This window comes from Dromaius novaehollandiae, chromosome 14 (genome assembly GCF_036370855.1).
Source record: "Dromaius novaehollandiae isolate bDroNov1 chromosome 14, bDroNov1.hap1, whole genome shotgun sequence".
Lineage (NCBI taxonomy): Eukaryota > Metazoa > Chordata > Aves > Casuariiformes > Dromaiidae > Dromaius > Dromaius novaehollandiae.
This window is the reverse complement of record NC_088111.1, coordinates 4,787,128-4,802,876: the sequence shown is the minus strand read 5'-3', so window position 1 is coordinate 4,802,876 and position 15,749 is coordinate 4,787,128. Positions and strand designations below refer to the sequence as shown.

General features: G+C 44.9%; 1 protein-coding gene across 5 annotated transcripts in view; it reads left to right on the top strand.

The window, feature by feature from the left end:
• Positions 1-15,749, top strand: part of SDK1 (sidekick cell adhesion molecule 1) — a 432,949-nt gene that overhangs the window by 410,729 nt on the left and 6,471 nt on the right. For all 5 annotated transcript variants that reach the window (XM_026116143.2, XM_064520166.1, XM_026116142.2 and 2 more), the window contains exons 42-45: positions 4,142-4,306; positions 6,753-6,890; positions 8,316-8,436; positions 8,674-8,803. In XM_026116143.2, coding sequence (XP_025971928.2) covers positions 4,142-4,306; positions 6,753-6,890; positions 8,316-8,436; positions 8,674-8,803 — 554 coding nt within the window. The remainder of the gene's footprint in view (positions 1-4,141; positions 4,307-6,752; positions 6,891-8,315; positions 8,437-8,673; positions 8,804-15,749) is intronic.

Below are 15,749 nucleotides of genomic sequence, written 5' to 3'. Positions count from 1 at the left end.
GCTTTGAGGGCTTTTAGAGCTTCACCTCAGGAGGAGCCTTCTGCCCAGGACAAGGTGGCAGATTTCCTCTTCTGCTTCCTCTCCCCCCAGCCTGTGTTTTGGGTTTTGTTTGTTGGCTTTTCCCAAGTAGGGAATGTCTTAAGTCTGGCGGGAGAGAACTACGTTTTAATGTGTTTCCAGTAATAATGTTCCTAACACTCTGGCTGGCACGAACAGGCCATTTAAATCTCAGATCAGCCAGAAATCGTGAACTTGGGACATAGACGAATCAGGCAAATGCTTTCTTTGGTTCCCCCAAATGATCTGCTGAATGAGGGCAGCAGAGGTTTTGGGGAAGAACTCTTCTGCTTGGAGTGGGGATTTTCCTTCCCATGAACGCTGGGGTTTTTCACTTCGCACACTCCCAAAGGCAGATCTCACTTTAGCTTCCTTTCTGGTCTCTTGAGGAACGTGTTTATGCTTTCTTCCTTTTCTGTTTATTTTTAAACAAATGAGGGAGCACGGTGTCAGCCATGGACACACACCAGCAGCAGTCAGTAAATTCGAAGTGAAGGGTGCAGCTGCATTGCCGGCATCTGCCATGGGGCCTTCGGTTCGCTTCCGCTTGCAGACGACGTGCAGGGGCTGACAGTTTGGCAGCCTTCACTTCCATTCTCGTCCTCTCGGGCGCTTGCACGGGGATGCAGAGCTTCGCCTCGGACAAGCGCATCCCTACATTAACGTTGCCCTTCGGAGTGGGGACACTACTTGCATTCAGCCGGCCCTTAATTCTCTGCTGCTTTTCCCCTCTTAAACCTCCTAACGTGGGATCGGGAGGAGGTTTTATGGCACAGCCCTCCTCTTACTCCAAGAAGGGGAGGGCGAGGGTTTAAGAAACACATAGCTGACAGCTTTCCGTCCCGCCAGCCGCAGCACGGCAGGCGTTTGTTAGCGGCCCGCATCACCAGAGCCAGGAGCCTTCGTTATTGACTGGCAGCTTTAGCCAGTGTGCCGACCCCGACTAATTGCCTGTGAAACGAGGCTCGCGCGCGGGTGCCGCAGCCGGAGAAAGCCCGCGGTGCCGCTCTGCGCCTTGGCGGGGCGGCCGGGGCCCGCAGGCTGGCTCAGCGTCGCGTCGGGTCCGAGGCGGTTCTGCCTTCCCCGTCGTTCGGGCCCTCCCTCCATGCGTGTGCAAGCGGGTGACTCCCATGGCGGAGCTGGACTTCAAGGCTGGAAGATAGATACTGAACCTCATGTCAGCAGGCAACAAGGCTGGGGCCGGGTGCAGTGAAGTATTCGTAAAACCAGGAAGCAAAGACAAATTTCTTTTTTCTGAGGAGCGCTCCCCTTTGCACCGGACGTTTAGGGCTCTGAGCACCCAGCGAAAGGCAGCGTGAAATGAAGGCAGGGACGGACGCTGAAGCGGCAGCGCCTGGGAGCGGTGCCGTGGGCGGGAGGTGCCGGGGCCTGGCTGGAGGAGTCTGGCGCTGCGAACCGTGCTGCTCTCGGCGCTTTCTCGGAGTTCAGCTGCCGTCGGTATAGCTGCCGCCGTGCCCACCCTTCCCCAAACCCAGTGCAAATGCTGCGTGCGGTATCCTAATGATTTTCTACTGAACTTAAAGGCCAGTCTGCTGCCGTGCTAGGTAACCTTCTCATGAATTCTCTTTCAGCTGAACTTCTAACGTTTCCAGCAAATCTAGGGCTGAGGGGTAGGGGCGAATGGTTTCGCGAGTGCTGGCAATGGTATTTAATTGCAAAGTTCGCCACTGACATAAAGGGCTTTTTAGTTTGGATACATCTGATTGCAAGCTATATCTAGAAAGAGAGGCAAAATTTACCCTTTCTCGGTTCGGTCTGCTAGCTGTCCTGCACTGTGCACCCCGGCTGGTTTAGGAAAATGAGTGAGAAAGGGTGTGTGTGTTGGGGGGAGAGTTGTGTTTGTTGCAATGAGGGTTGAGCATTCATTTTTATTGTTGCCTTTTCTTCCCCATTTAAGTGGCTTTTCAATGTAAACAAATTGCTTTTCAGACAATTCACAACAGGCTGAAATTCTGTTATAGCTGTTTACAAATGTGTTTATGAAAGCTCACACAGTTCTAGCAATTATGACAATATTTTATAGTCTGAGATGCATCTTTTTAGTATTGGTGGTTGCCACAATCTAAATATGAAAACGTGTCCCTCACTCCACCCTCCTCAGAGAAACTGAATCCTAAACTTCTTTTTTATTACATTGTAACTGTGCATGGTAGAAATAATCTAGCCTTATATTGCCCTGTGAAAGGGAAGTCAATATTTTATCTCTTGTTTTATAGCTATTGTAATATCCAACTAATACATAACAATGGTACATTATGATAACTTCATTATACGCTGATCATGCTGGTGAATAATTTATTGGTCTGAATTTTAAGCATGACAGAAGAATTACCTGTTTTTATTGTTCTTCAACATTTCTCAAATGTAGCTAGAACAATAACATTTCAGTCTGCTTTTTGCATCTGCTGAGACTGCCAATCCTCATGATCAGAAAAAATGCAGTTTGGGGGTTGTTAGTCGTTGTGTGTGTTGCTAGCCATGCAGCACGTTACAGATTACTGAGCCAATATTTACTGATGCCAAAGTTAAAACATTCACATGGAAATGCACCTGCAGTGTTAATCAATCCATCTTTGCTGTTATTCCCTGTTGCATAGAGGTAGGCTGAGGGCCAAATTTCGCTCTGTTACTCCAGCACAGTTCTGGAATCGCTGTGGTGACTTCGGTTAGTCTGCACTTGGGTAAACGCAAGGAAAATCAGAGCAGATTCTGGCTGTATATTGCAGCGGTGGAAGAAGTCACTCCAGGCAGCGCCACTGGCTCCTGCTTTATCATTCCCTTGATAACACCTCAAGTCATGATGATGCCAGCATCTCCCAGTGCAGGGGGCTTTCTTTCAAAGCAGGTAGCTCCTGTGCTGGAAGAGCATCAGTGCAGAAGCTCTCATAGGATTCCCATTGCTGTGGGACCTAGAGAGCAAAAGACATCGCTTGAACAATTCTGATAACTAAAAGCAGAAGCCTGATGGGGTATTTGTGGAGTCAGATCCTTAAGAGCTGTACTGGCTTAGGCTAGCTGAGAATTTGGCCCTGTGCTTAGACAGTACTTTCATTTTGTCGGTGGAAGTGCTGGGTACCGATTGCTACTGAAAAAAAGTCCATTTAGATTAATGTTCAAGCCCTACACTCAAAATTATTGACTGGCATTTTTAATTATAGTTGGTTTTGTGCTTACTGCTAGCAGCATCCATCTTGTTGAAAGTTCTTTCCACTATATTGAAGGGAATATATAGAATTATGGGTACGGATCAGGGACCAAAACAGTACCTAGGCTGGATGTGCATCAATATAAATGTCAGTATGGCTGTTGAGAACCAAGATTACCCTACTGGACCGTTCTCATCAGTTATTCAGAAGGCATTGTGTTTCTTACAATTTTCATAGCTTTATAATACAAACAAAAACTCATTTCTGCTTAAAAACGCACGGCGCAGAACTGTGCTGCCTGCAGGCTCCCTGCGTGGGCTGTGCCACACTGCAGGCTGGCAGGGGCTAAGGACATCGCTGCCCATGTCGTGAAGGAAGCAGTGCTCTAGTGACACTAGTCTGGCAGGCACCAGTTCATGCAAAGCCACAGTACTTCCAGCCAGGACCCAAATCTTAACATTAGTTTGCAAAGCTTAGCTTAGCTTGGATCATGAAGTCCATTTTGCAATGTGAAAAACAGGCAAAATCTGTGTGGTTAGGACTGATTAATGTATCAGTTTGCTTTGGGTTTATTGCTCTGTCGCATAACAGGAATGCTGATATATTGGTCGCAGGTATTTGGGAGGCACTGAGGTGGCTGTTAGCTGCTCTAGCCAGCTCAGGCCACTGTGGTGCTAGTGCAGATCTTAGAGGAGACCTCTTCCATCTGGACTAGTGTAAGACCTCCCATCATAAATAAATCCATTTATAAAGGTGGGTCTTACAGGGCATTCTGACATATGTGCGTATCGTTGAGCAGCCTTCAGGTGAGCTGCCTGTGGTTGAAACATGCAATTAATGGCAATTAATTTTCAGTGAGCAGAAGGAAGTGCCAAGGCACGCTGTTAACGCCATTTTTCTCCTTGCTGCTTTCCTAGATGAAGGACTGTGGGATATGTTTGTGAAGGATATCCCTCGCAGTGCTACCTCCTACACAGTCAGCCTGGACAAGCTGAAAGAGGGGGTGACCTATGAATTTCGAGTAGTGGCTGTCAATGAATTTGGCTATGGAGAGCCAAGTGTCCCCTCTGTGGCAGTATCAGGTAATCGTGTATTCTGTTATACCTTTTCAGATGGGTTTTCTTTTGAAGGAGGAAGAGAAAAAAAAAAACAAAAATAGATTCTCTAGTTAAAATAAATCACAAAGGCTCTCTTTGCTCTTTCTCCCTACTCCTTCCCTGGTCAGCTCTGTTCCTTACTCTGCTTCCTTCTTTTCCTAGGGTTCTGCGATAAACGCTTTCTGTGTTATTTTGAATTTAGCTCTCAAAAATACAAAATTGTAATTACCGAGAAATGTTCATCATATCTTCTGTGCTGGCATTGCAGTAGAGTGTAATGCTTCCAGGCCCCCAGCACCCAAAGAGCTTGTTGGTGGTGCTCGCGTACTCATCCACTCTCCCTGCTCTGTTGTGGTTATTCCCAGTAAACAGGATTATTGCCTTAACATGCTTCCAGCATCCCTTTGAACAAACTGGCATTCCGACTTTCAGGAGGAACTTCAATACCTTGAAGGGCAAATTCAGCTCAGCTTGCAGTGTTTGGGCAGCTGGAGTTTGATGGCCTCTTGTGAAGTAGGAAAGTTTGTCTTTGTGAAAGCTTTGCTCGGGTTGCTTTTTACCCTTGCTGAGGCAGTTCTACTCCAAGTTGCTTTTGAGCAATAGGTTTCACCTTTGCTGTGTCAGCAAAGGCAGACAAGAGGAATAAAAGAACCTGCTAAAACATCTTTGTGATTCAAAATTCTGGAGAGTCCTGAGAACCTGGCAATGCTCCAGCATCTGGAGTGGCTTTTATCTCTTTGCTCTTAGAGTGAAAAGCATAAACACCATTGAACAGTTACCCAGCAGGCAGGAATAGCAAATGCTGCTATCACCATCATGGCTGCATTTGTCCTTACACAATTAACCACTTAGCCTGTGAGAGCTGGCTATGGATTTCAGTGCGAGTGCTACCTTGCTTTTCTCCTTCAGGACAAGGGCATTGACAACCCACTCCAAGCACCGAGAGTCAGTGTTTTTCCTGTCTGTGGTTTCACAGAGGCTATAACACAAAGTAAAGGATCATTCCACAGCAGTAATCTTGTCAGTCTCTCTTTTTGTGGAAGGCATCATTCCCCCGAAGCTGGGCATGCAGTGCCTCGTGATGCTTTTTATAAATAAAATGCTTGTTTGTAAGTTCTCCACTTGAACAGAACTATTTAATTCATCTCTGTTTGATGCTTCAATGTTCATCTCAAATTGCTGCATGAAAGTAAGAGGTTTCCATTGAGATTCACAGTCATAAAAGTATAAAGCATTTTAGGCTGGCCATTTCAGCTAGCACAGGAAGGTACAAATTACACTGAATCTGCTCAGCCCAGCATGGCTTGCACAGTTTGCCTTCAGGGCTTTATTGGCCTGGGCTGGCCTCCTAGCAAAGAAAGATTGTGGCTACTTTTCACTGCTGCAGAATACCCAGCGATCTGGAACAAATCCGAGTCCATATTGTCAGGCTCATAACAGGCTTTTGCTTAGATCTGGGGATCTGGACAGCCAGGGGAAAGAGAACGGCCTGGGTTTGGTGATAGTGAGGATTTCAGCTGCAGTTGGTCTCCTGGCGTCACCCGTTCCCACCAGGTGTTTCTCTACCTTACTGACTGCAGTGAAGTTGGGCACAACTGTCGATTTGTGCTCTACTGGCAGCATTTCTTCTCAAAGCTGAGGGATGCTGACAAAGAGAATACCACAGCAAAAAAATAACAGTACTTACTACTTTAAACCGACGCTGGCAAGATAACTCTAGGAAGGGAAAGCTAGTATCATTTTGAGTCTCTTCCAGCTGGGGAAATAGAGGTCAAATGGGGTGAAATGACTTGATATTGCGCAAGATCCAGGCAGATCTGGGAAGAGAATTGATGTCCATGTGCTGCACATCGGGCTTGGCTAAGCTGATGGAGAAACAGTATAGAATAGCAGGGAAAATTGGAAGGTGGAGACAAACTGTTTAGGTACTGAAATACTCTGACCTGCACGTACTTTGTTCCCTGGCACTAGCTGTATGTTTTAGAAAGGCCACTGGCAAGGTCCAGGCCTCTTAAAATGTGGAGTAGCTGTGGGTCATGAGAAATATATTAATAGTTCTTTGTCTCCAGGGAGTATTAAGCATATCGGAGCAGTCAGAAAATGTGGGTATGCAAAGCTGTGGGAAGAAACTTACCTGTCTTCATTTGGTGATGAATTCTGGGCTAAGGGGTTCTGGAGCACTGCTCTGGGTGTGCGAAAGATGCTTGCGGAGATGCTGGAGCTATGCTATACTCCTGTCTGGCTCTCTTTGCCATTGAGGAAAAGTGTCAGTATGCCTCTTGGAAGTGCTGATTGCCTAGTAGAATATATGACCTCCTTTGAACATCCCTCTGTCCTGTACACTATTATAGATGCAACATTCACTTTGGGAAGAAGGGGAAATTCTGAAGGAGCATAACAAGGAATTATTACTTGTTTTTTGTTCTTTCAGCACAAACAGAAGCCCCTTTTTACGAGGAGTGGTGGTTTCTGCTGGTGATGGCTCTCTCTAGTCTGATCCTCATCTTGTTAGTGGTGTTTGCATTGGTCCTGCATGGCCAGAGCAAGAAATACAAGAACTGCAGCGCAGGTAAGACATTCGCTCCATGCTGTGCGCACATTCTCAGGAGCTGCAGGAATTAGAAATGCCTTGCATTTGAAGCACTGATCATACCTTCTGTGCTGGCATTCCAGCTCTATAACTATGAATGCCAAAATATGCCCCTTTCAAAACACAGATTCCTCACTCTGGATCTCTGAATATTGCTTTTATCTTGTCTTCTCCTTACAGAAGGAAGTTGTTCATGTGTGTGTTTCTCTGATAGCCTTCTCCACTCCAGCAAGAAACAGCTCTAATGCTAGGAGGTGCCAAAAAGACACACTAATGAGTAGAGCAGGTGGATGGGTCTTTACTTTACCCATTCTTAGGGATTAATGTAGTGAAGTAGTCTTCCAGGCAGAATTTAGTAATTCAGTCCCAAAGAGAAGATCTTTTCTTTCTTTATAATTCACCCTTAAGTGTTAGTAAATCAAATGTTAGTCCCATGGGATATAAGATGTATGAATACCATGGTATTTTACTGAGCTAATACTATTACATATTTGTATGCAGAGCACACAGGAAATCTCTCATCTTTTTAGTTTTGCTCTGTTTTGGGGGAAAAGACATGAAAAGACAGGTCTGACCTGTACCGTCAGATATCAGTGTTCACACTGAGTCTTAATGTAGCATTGAAATTGAAGCCAAGGATAAAGTACCTGTCTGCTGCAAAGTGGCAGTATGCAACTGGTCTTTCTCCCCAAGATACTACCTGAGCTCACACCTTTGGGATTACAAAGAATGAGCATGGGAGAGAATAAGCTCTTGCTGTATTTGATCACAAGAGAAAATACACTTTTCTGTGTTTTTACCTCTTCTGCCAGTCCCATGTCCTTTTCCCTTCCCTGTGTTATCCTGTCATTTCTCACGTCTGTATCTTAACCTTATTACAGCTATGGCATCTTTCTCCCCTTTGCTACCCACTGAACCTTCCTCTTGCTTTGTTTCCTGCCTTTTTTTCCTCCTTTTCTTCTTTTTCTGCCTTTCCTACTTCTTACTTTCCCTTGCTTTGCTCCCATCAGCATGAATGGGATTCATGGCACCTAGTTTAGGACATCTTCAATGGCCATCTGAACTAGTCACCTGGATTCTATTTATCGTCAAAAGACAGAAATAAGCACCTCTGGAGCACAGTTGATTCATGTTATTTTTGATGCTTACCTCAGAACGAAATGCATGCGACTTTGTTGCCTCTTTTGGCTCCTTCTGTCCATTCACACTCCTGATAAGCTCTTTTCACCCATCCTGATTGGACTCATTTACCAGAAAGAAAGGTAAAGAGATTTTCAAAAAAATGAAGGTTCTCATAAAACAAAAGGAAGGAAAAGTTAGAAACCCATTTCTAATGGTTCTTACAGTTGGTTTTGGGGGAAAAGTGCCTTTGTTTCAGCTGAACCTTTCATTGACTGTCTCCAGGTAAAACCATCTCCAATATGGAAGAGTCAGTCACCCTGGATAATGGAGGCTTCACTGCTCTGGAGCTCAACAGCAGGCACCTAAACATCAAGAGCACCTTCTCAAAGAAAAATGGAACCAGGTAAGAAGCTGGGAACACCATGCTCTTGGAAATGGCTTTTTATCTGGCTTCAGGCCAACCATTGAAGAGACAAAGTGGAAAGGCCGTTGTCTGGAGGATCTAGGGAGGAATATATGCCGGTCTCTGGGTCACTGCCCTAGACTGTGATGCCAGTTTCTAAACACAGTGTTGTTCATGGACTGTGATCATTTCAGCAAAATGACAACATCTCATGTGCTCACCCTTTACATTTCCTAGGTCTCCTCCTCGCCCGAGCCCTGGGGGGCTGCACTACTCCGATGAGGATATCTGCAACAAGTACAACGGAGCCGTGCTGACCGAGGGCCTAGGCCTGAGTGAGAAGCCCTTGGAAGTATCCGAGTCAGAGGTGAGTGTTCTCCTTTGCCTTGGACTATGCCAAGGCCTTGGTCAGTCACTGAAGGCACTCATTTGCCCACTGAACCCAAGAAGGTCTTTGAAATCCCGTTCCCAGACCTGCACTTTACTACTTTCTCATTGTCTGTCTGTCTTGAGTATCTCCTGGCTGTTCCCACCATGTGCTCTGTTCTAAAATTAAAATGCCACAAGAAAGAACGACAGGCAGGGCCCAGCCAGGTTAGACCTGGCCTCGGTGGATATTTTTCAGTTTCCCAGTGCTGTGTGAAAAGGAAAGCACAGTCGGTCAGTCAGTGTATGCTCACTTCTGTGGTACGCAGCTGCACATCCTGTTGATCCTGTGGGCTGCTGGATCAGCGCACAGGCTGATCCTGCAATGCCTGTGGGCTGCAAGTTGGAATGCTTTTGGGAAAAGGTATGTATGCTGAGAAATAACCAGCTGCTTGCAGCTACTGTCTGGACTGAAATCAAAGGTGAGATACGCATCGGATCGTTGCACTGACCAAAGTAAGTGTGGTTTGAAGCTTTCACAGTGCATTTTTAGACAGTTACAGCAAACATCAAGATCCAGAAGGGTGGTCTTTACTGACGGTAACTGCTGCCTCTGTTACAGAGGCACTGGCATTCCCCAGAGTAACTGGGGAATGAGTAACCTGCAAGGATCCCATAGCAATTGCCGAGAGAGCCCAGCATTCAGGTTTCCGGATGCCCCAGTCCGCAGAGTTAGTCTAACACAAGAGAAGCCTTCTGGTCAGTTTGCTTTTAGACTCTCCAGTGAAGGTTGGTGTATGCCAGCGTTATACATCTGGCAGTGCTCTATATTGTGTCTCACATCCCCTTTAAGAAGAAATGAAATGCTCATGCTCTGTAGGAACTCGGCAGTGGCCCTGGGTTAAAAGACAGACTTCGAGGAACATACAGAAAGGTAAACCTGTCTCTAAAGTTGTGTGTTGTTAGCTGAGATTCTGATGAATCTGAGCTGACAGCACAAGAAGCGAGCAGTGGGCCAAACTACTCCGAACCTGACCCTTCTAGCAAGAATAAATCAAGAGCAGCAAGCAGTGAAAGAGGATGACAGTTTTCATCTGTAGCTTCTCTGCACCTGCAGCTACAGCTGCTTTCCCTGGCTACCTAGCGCTCACCTCCTGTTAATTACTGCGGGCAGCCTGCCGCGTTGTGCTGCCCTATGGCCGACCCGTCATGCAGGCAGCTTTCCGTGGTGTAGCTCAAGCTGCTGTCTGTGCAATGTGTGAGCATTACCTCCAGATTAAACCCGTAGTGCTTTAGTCATGTCACTGTAACAACCCAGCATTAAACCTGTCATTAAAACAGTTTGCTGACCGTGATCGTGAATTTAGCTCTGGCACCTTTTGACATTAATTTCAATGCCCCATGTGGTATTTCCTGGTAATGCACTTGCAGGGTGTCATTACTCTCTTCTATGTGCACTGTTTGTACAACGTAGAGGAGGGTGATTTTCATTTTTTTCCCAGGCTATTATTAATATTACTTATTTACTGTGTATTGCAGTAGAGCCTGAAGGTCTCAATCAAGACTCCAGTGTTTTTGTGAATCTGTCTGTGTGTGCGTGTGAGTGTGTGAACAAAATGTGCCTCCTGTTTTTCCTTGGGGCTTGGATATGTAGTCCTTCTGTATAATGTCTTTGATGGTTGTTTTTTTTTGTGGGGAGTGCTTTTAGGCATGAAATGTTAATAGGCTCCCAGTAGAGGTAGCGATAGGAGATGCTGTCTTTTGATCAGCCTAGAAATGCTGTTTATGTTGGTGGTGCAGGCAGGAGGTGGGGTGGAGAGGGACAGAGGTGGCTACAGGAGTTTGACCACTCTCTTTTCAAGCATTTATGAATCTATTAGCTCTTCCTGTTTGTCTTTTCTGTTCTTTTGGTTTCTGTTTTCAAAGGTATCTTAAGGGACATGCTCAGTTTTCCAAGGATTTCAGAATCCCCATCTCCTTTAGCAGACAGAGATGTTACCCATGTTATGAAGAATTAAAGGCATCTTATTTCTATAAGAGCTCTATACAGCTTTGGGCCTCTGCAGCAGAGGGGTCCTGATGTTATTTTCCTCTGATACATCTTTGCATGCATCTCAAATTCCGCTTAATACAACGTACATTAGGGCAGGCAAGGCCAAAAATTGCGCTTCTGCTTTCAGTCCTCACGTCATCTTGTTGCTTCTTAGTTGTACTCTTGTAGCCTGAGGTGTCAAGATTTTATACGGAGAAGAAGGAAGTTCACTGCCTTCAAGTCTCACGGGGGTTACTGAATGCGAAGCAGCCTGTAAGAAACTCCCAGGCAGACTGACTGCACTTAAAACAGTGCTGCCTCCAAGCTCCCTACTGAAAGAGAGGAGAGCAGAAAAGAAATGAAGGGAAAATCTAGCAGACCAAACAGTACTCTAGCATTCATAAATCAAATTGTTAACTTAGTCCATGTCATGAAAACTGAGCACCAGTGCTCTTAATGAGGTTAAAGTAGTTTAATTGGCAGGTATGGACCAAGAGAGTGCTAAGAGTGTAATTTCCAAATGATTAATAATAATAATAGGCTTTCAGATAATGAGTCAAGTGGACTAGGCTCTGGGTGAATAATCTGAAGAAATTCTGAGGTCACCCTGCACAGAAATTTGATGATATATCTACTATGGCACCCAACCACGGAAGAGCAGTTTTGCCGAGGTGGGGGGTTGTTTGTTTGTTTGTTTGTTTGCACGTGTCTTTGTGGTCTCCCAAAACTGCTTTCAGAAGATCATACTCTCACAAATTTCCCATGTTATCAGTCAGTGCTGAATGCTGGCATTGCTCTGGTCTTCTCAGCTGCCCTCTGCAGTGTAGCTGACTTTGGCTTTCTCAGCTCTGTATGAACATATTATAAATTTCCACTTAATAGTTATTATGGAATATGACTTAACTTGTTTCCAATAAAGTTCTCCAGGGATTTTGACAAGTCGGGCACCATGTGGAAACCAGCAGCAGGTGACACATTAAATGAGCAAGGGTTCCACTGTCCAGGGAAATCTGTTTGCCTGCTAGCTCTCCTGGTCTCCCTTACAGTGTATTCCCTTCATGGCAACCAAGGGGAGCTGCTGCCTTCTACATTTTTATAAACCACCTCATAAGATCATTTCTTGTCCCGTCACTTTTTAAAAAAATCGATAATTGGAACTATTTTCAAATTTCTTACAATACTGGCCTTTTGACTAAACTAGCCAACTCAGGTTCCCAATTTGTCTCTTAACAGCATTTGTGCGTTTTGTGTCATCAGTAAAATACTTAGGCTGTCATTTTCTGTATTTGTTGTTTCATGGGCATCCATGCACCTTTGGTTGACAGCTTTTAAGGTCACAGTACATCCAATCCCACTCCAGCCTATGGACGTTTCCTAGGTAACAAAGCCAGAGTCGCGCTAAAGGGCGACGCAGAGCGGAGAAAACCAAAAACAAAGCAAAAAGCCCTGCAGCATTTCTATTTACTCAATAGTTCAAAAACATTAAAAATAATATATCCAGCCTAAAAAAAATAATCCTATAGTATAAGCTGTCTATATTATCGTGCAAAGCAGGTTATGGAATGTATTTTATTGCTCCTTGATTTTCATCAGGGCAGAGAGGGACCTGGGACGGTAATTTGGAGAATTCCTTGCTGGTCAGGGCGGCTATAGGATCTGGTTGGGACCAGAACTGTACAAGATACTTAAGAAACACACATGGACAGAACAGTCAAAATAGTGCCTATTTTGAAGGAAATACTAAGAAAACACCGTGTATCAACACTAACAAGTAAATTATCCTTTCCAGCATTAGTGCTAACGATGGTAAAAGGCCAAAGTTAGATGAGGCTCGTGCAGTTATATATGTTTCATGACAATCCCCTCTGAATTTACACCAAATTGGTGTTGTCTCCCGGTTGGGATAATGGAGTAATTAGCAGCCAGGCTGTCATGAGGTGGCATTGTTTTAAATACTCTCTGTTCATGGCAGGTCTAAGTGACACTGTATTACAAGTGGCAGCCGCCCATCTAAAAGTGTTTCCAGTATTGCTCCTCTTTATTTGTTGGCTTCTGGCAATCTAGAAGGGACTTGGCTTAGGTACAGAAATTTTATTATTTTTGTGGGTATTTTTCTCCTAGCAATGGACAGAAATGAAGTGGCTACACTGATAGTATTATGTCTATCCAGTAATGTGGAGGTCTTTGGGATACTGCTGTTTCATGAAAGGGTCAAAGGACAATCATTCATGATCAAAGGAGCTATTTTTGCATGCGTGTACTAATTCATATTAGACAAAGTCAGCCAGGTTATCTCAGGCCTGTAATTTATACATTCAAAGTGAGGAATATGATTTTTTCCTGACAGAAACATTCACACAAACTGTTCCGGTAGAAGGAATGGTGGGCTGTAGGGAGGAGCAGGAAAGGTGGGGTAAAGAAGCTGAGGGTGGTAAATTCTTCCATGAATATAGCTCGAGCTGAAAGAGGGCATATGTCCCCAGGCTCACTAGCCAAGGACAGTACTGGATGCACGTTGCTTAGCTGCTTGTCGTAGGAGGGAATGGATGGGGACAGTCTCCCATGGATTAATTCTTCCTCTCAGCTTTTCTTCTTAGAACTTCTGGCCTTTTAGTTCTCTCTTTGTTTCAACATGTCTATGCAGCCATTAAGACCAGTGGAAGGGAATTTCTTTTTTTCCCCATGCTTATGACACCTCAACTGGCTGATGCAATCCACCTCATCAGCCAGTGGTTCCATTCTTTGGGCAGGTGGCTAAGCACGTCTGAGACTCTCAGACTGACGTTGGAGTGGGGAAGGAGTCAGAAGACAAGGCAAGAGCAGTGGTAGTATCATGCCTTTGGTGGAGGAGGCACATCTGTGGGAACTACATGAGTTCACACCATAAGATGATGCTTGGTTGCTTGCTGTTGGTGAGTGATCTGTAACCACATTCCTCTGCAGCGAGCTGGGAGACTTCTCTTTGGGATGCAGCCATAGTCCTGCTCCCCAGGTGCTTGTTACCTTAAGGTGACACTGCGGAGCTGCAGTGTAATGTTTGGAGATGCAGGCTGCTGCAAAGTGCTGCAACTTGTTGGCTGATAGGAACAGAAGAAACCAGGGGTTGGGGATCCATGTTTGCTGCCTGTGGGTCTGCAGGGAGACTTGGTTGGCTCTATAGGGAGGACACCAGCCTGTCTGAGCTTCTGTTCCTCTTCTCTGCCATACTGCCACATCTGCAGTCATCAGAGGCACTTTTGTTCAATCCTCTTACAAAACAGCTAGGGCAGTGCTGGCAGGATGTTCCCTGTAGCGGTGCCAAGACTCTGGACCTGTTCTCTGCACCCACCGCCTGTGAAATAGTCTAAATCTGAGGATATTCCAGGCATGCTACAAAAAGCACCTGTTAAGGAGGACTTTTGGATGGGAGTTGGGTGTTGGCTTCCCAAGATTGGCAGCTAGTGCAAAGAAGTGTTTTCCTAGCTGAGAGACGTGCTGAGTTCCTTCTGGAATAATTATTAAATGCTGGTAGGGTTTTGTTGTAATATTAATTATGTGTCAAGGTACCTGGAGCTTTGCATTCTTAAAATAATAAATAAATAATATAATACATAATTCTGATAGAGCCAAAGCATGGTTAACAATGGAAGGGAAATTTTGCAGAACTATAAAGAGCTGCTTTGCTCAGACTTTTGGAAGACTCTGGGAAAAATGTCTCAGCCCTGTCCATCACTGTCTGTGCTGGAAAACGGACACGAAATAGTATCGAAGCAGCTATCTAAGCAAAAGAGTGGGATGATGGATGCGGTGCCCTTTTCAAAGGATGGTTCGCAAGGCATTTGAGGATTGTTCTTTAGAGAGCATTAAAAAGGAGCTTTAGAGGAGGAGAGACCAGTTGTGTGGCAGGCAGGATCAAGGAGGATGTGCGTTTGCGGTGTGGTGTCATAGATCAGAATGATACCAACTTTTGAAACTAATTGCAGCAACTAACAGTTACAGTCTCCAGTTACCCATCTCTCTATTTTATGTCGTAGGCAGTTACTGCTTTGATATTTAATTGCCTTTAGGATTGGCTATGCAGATTATCAGGAGGAAAAAAAGGAAAAAAGCTTTTCCTGCTCAAACCAGAGATCCTGAGAGGAGGCAAGAGATATGGAAATTACTGAGTAAATGTTTGTATGCTGAATGGGATGTGGCTGTTATTGGTGGAACACTGGTGGGAACAGGAGGAAAGTGTGCGTTTGGATGCCATGGCCAAGCCTTTGCTATGGTCTCTGTATTCAGAAGAGATCTACAAGTCTTCTGTGATTCCTCCAGCTGTAGCACAGCAGCAATACTTGAGGGGGGGCAGATGCACAAAGCATATCTGATTACATCTCAGTAGAGCTCCTCAGCTCTATCTATTGATATAAGCTTTTTAGCTACCGAGTCACCACACATAAATGTTTCAAGGGGTAAGATCCTTTCTGAATACAGGCCAGCGCCTGAGCCGTCCCAGGAAAGCAACTCCTCCATTCTGACAATCCTTCTTTTTCAGATTTTGCATTCTGTTTTCTTCTGTTGCTGCTGTTTGCGTGTATTGTTATACCACAAATAATCAGATGGGATATACAAAATAGAGTTCTTTGGCTGAAATAAACAGTAACTTTGTTTAATTCCCTTTCAGTTATATAAAAAAAAAATTCAATTTTTAATGGGGCTCAGAAGCCAAACTCGCTGACTACTGTGCAGGTGCCCTGATCTGACCATCATAAACAGCAGTAGGTCTGGCCAACTTCTGCACATTTGCGTGGAAGACACTTTTTCTCTCCTTGCATCAGAAGAAGAGAGATTCTCAAAAATTTTCTTTGATCAACATTTATCAACATTTCACCTGTCTCAAATTGTAATTGCAAGCTTTTTGGTGGTGTGATTGAAAGCTGCTAATTTCCCTATG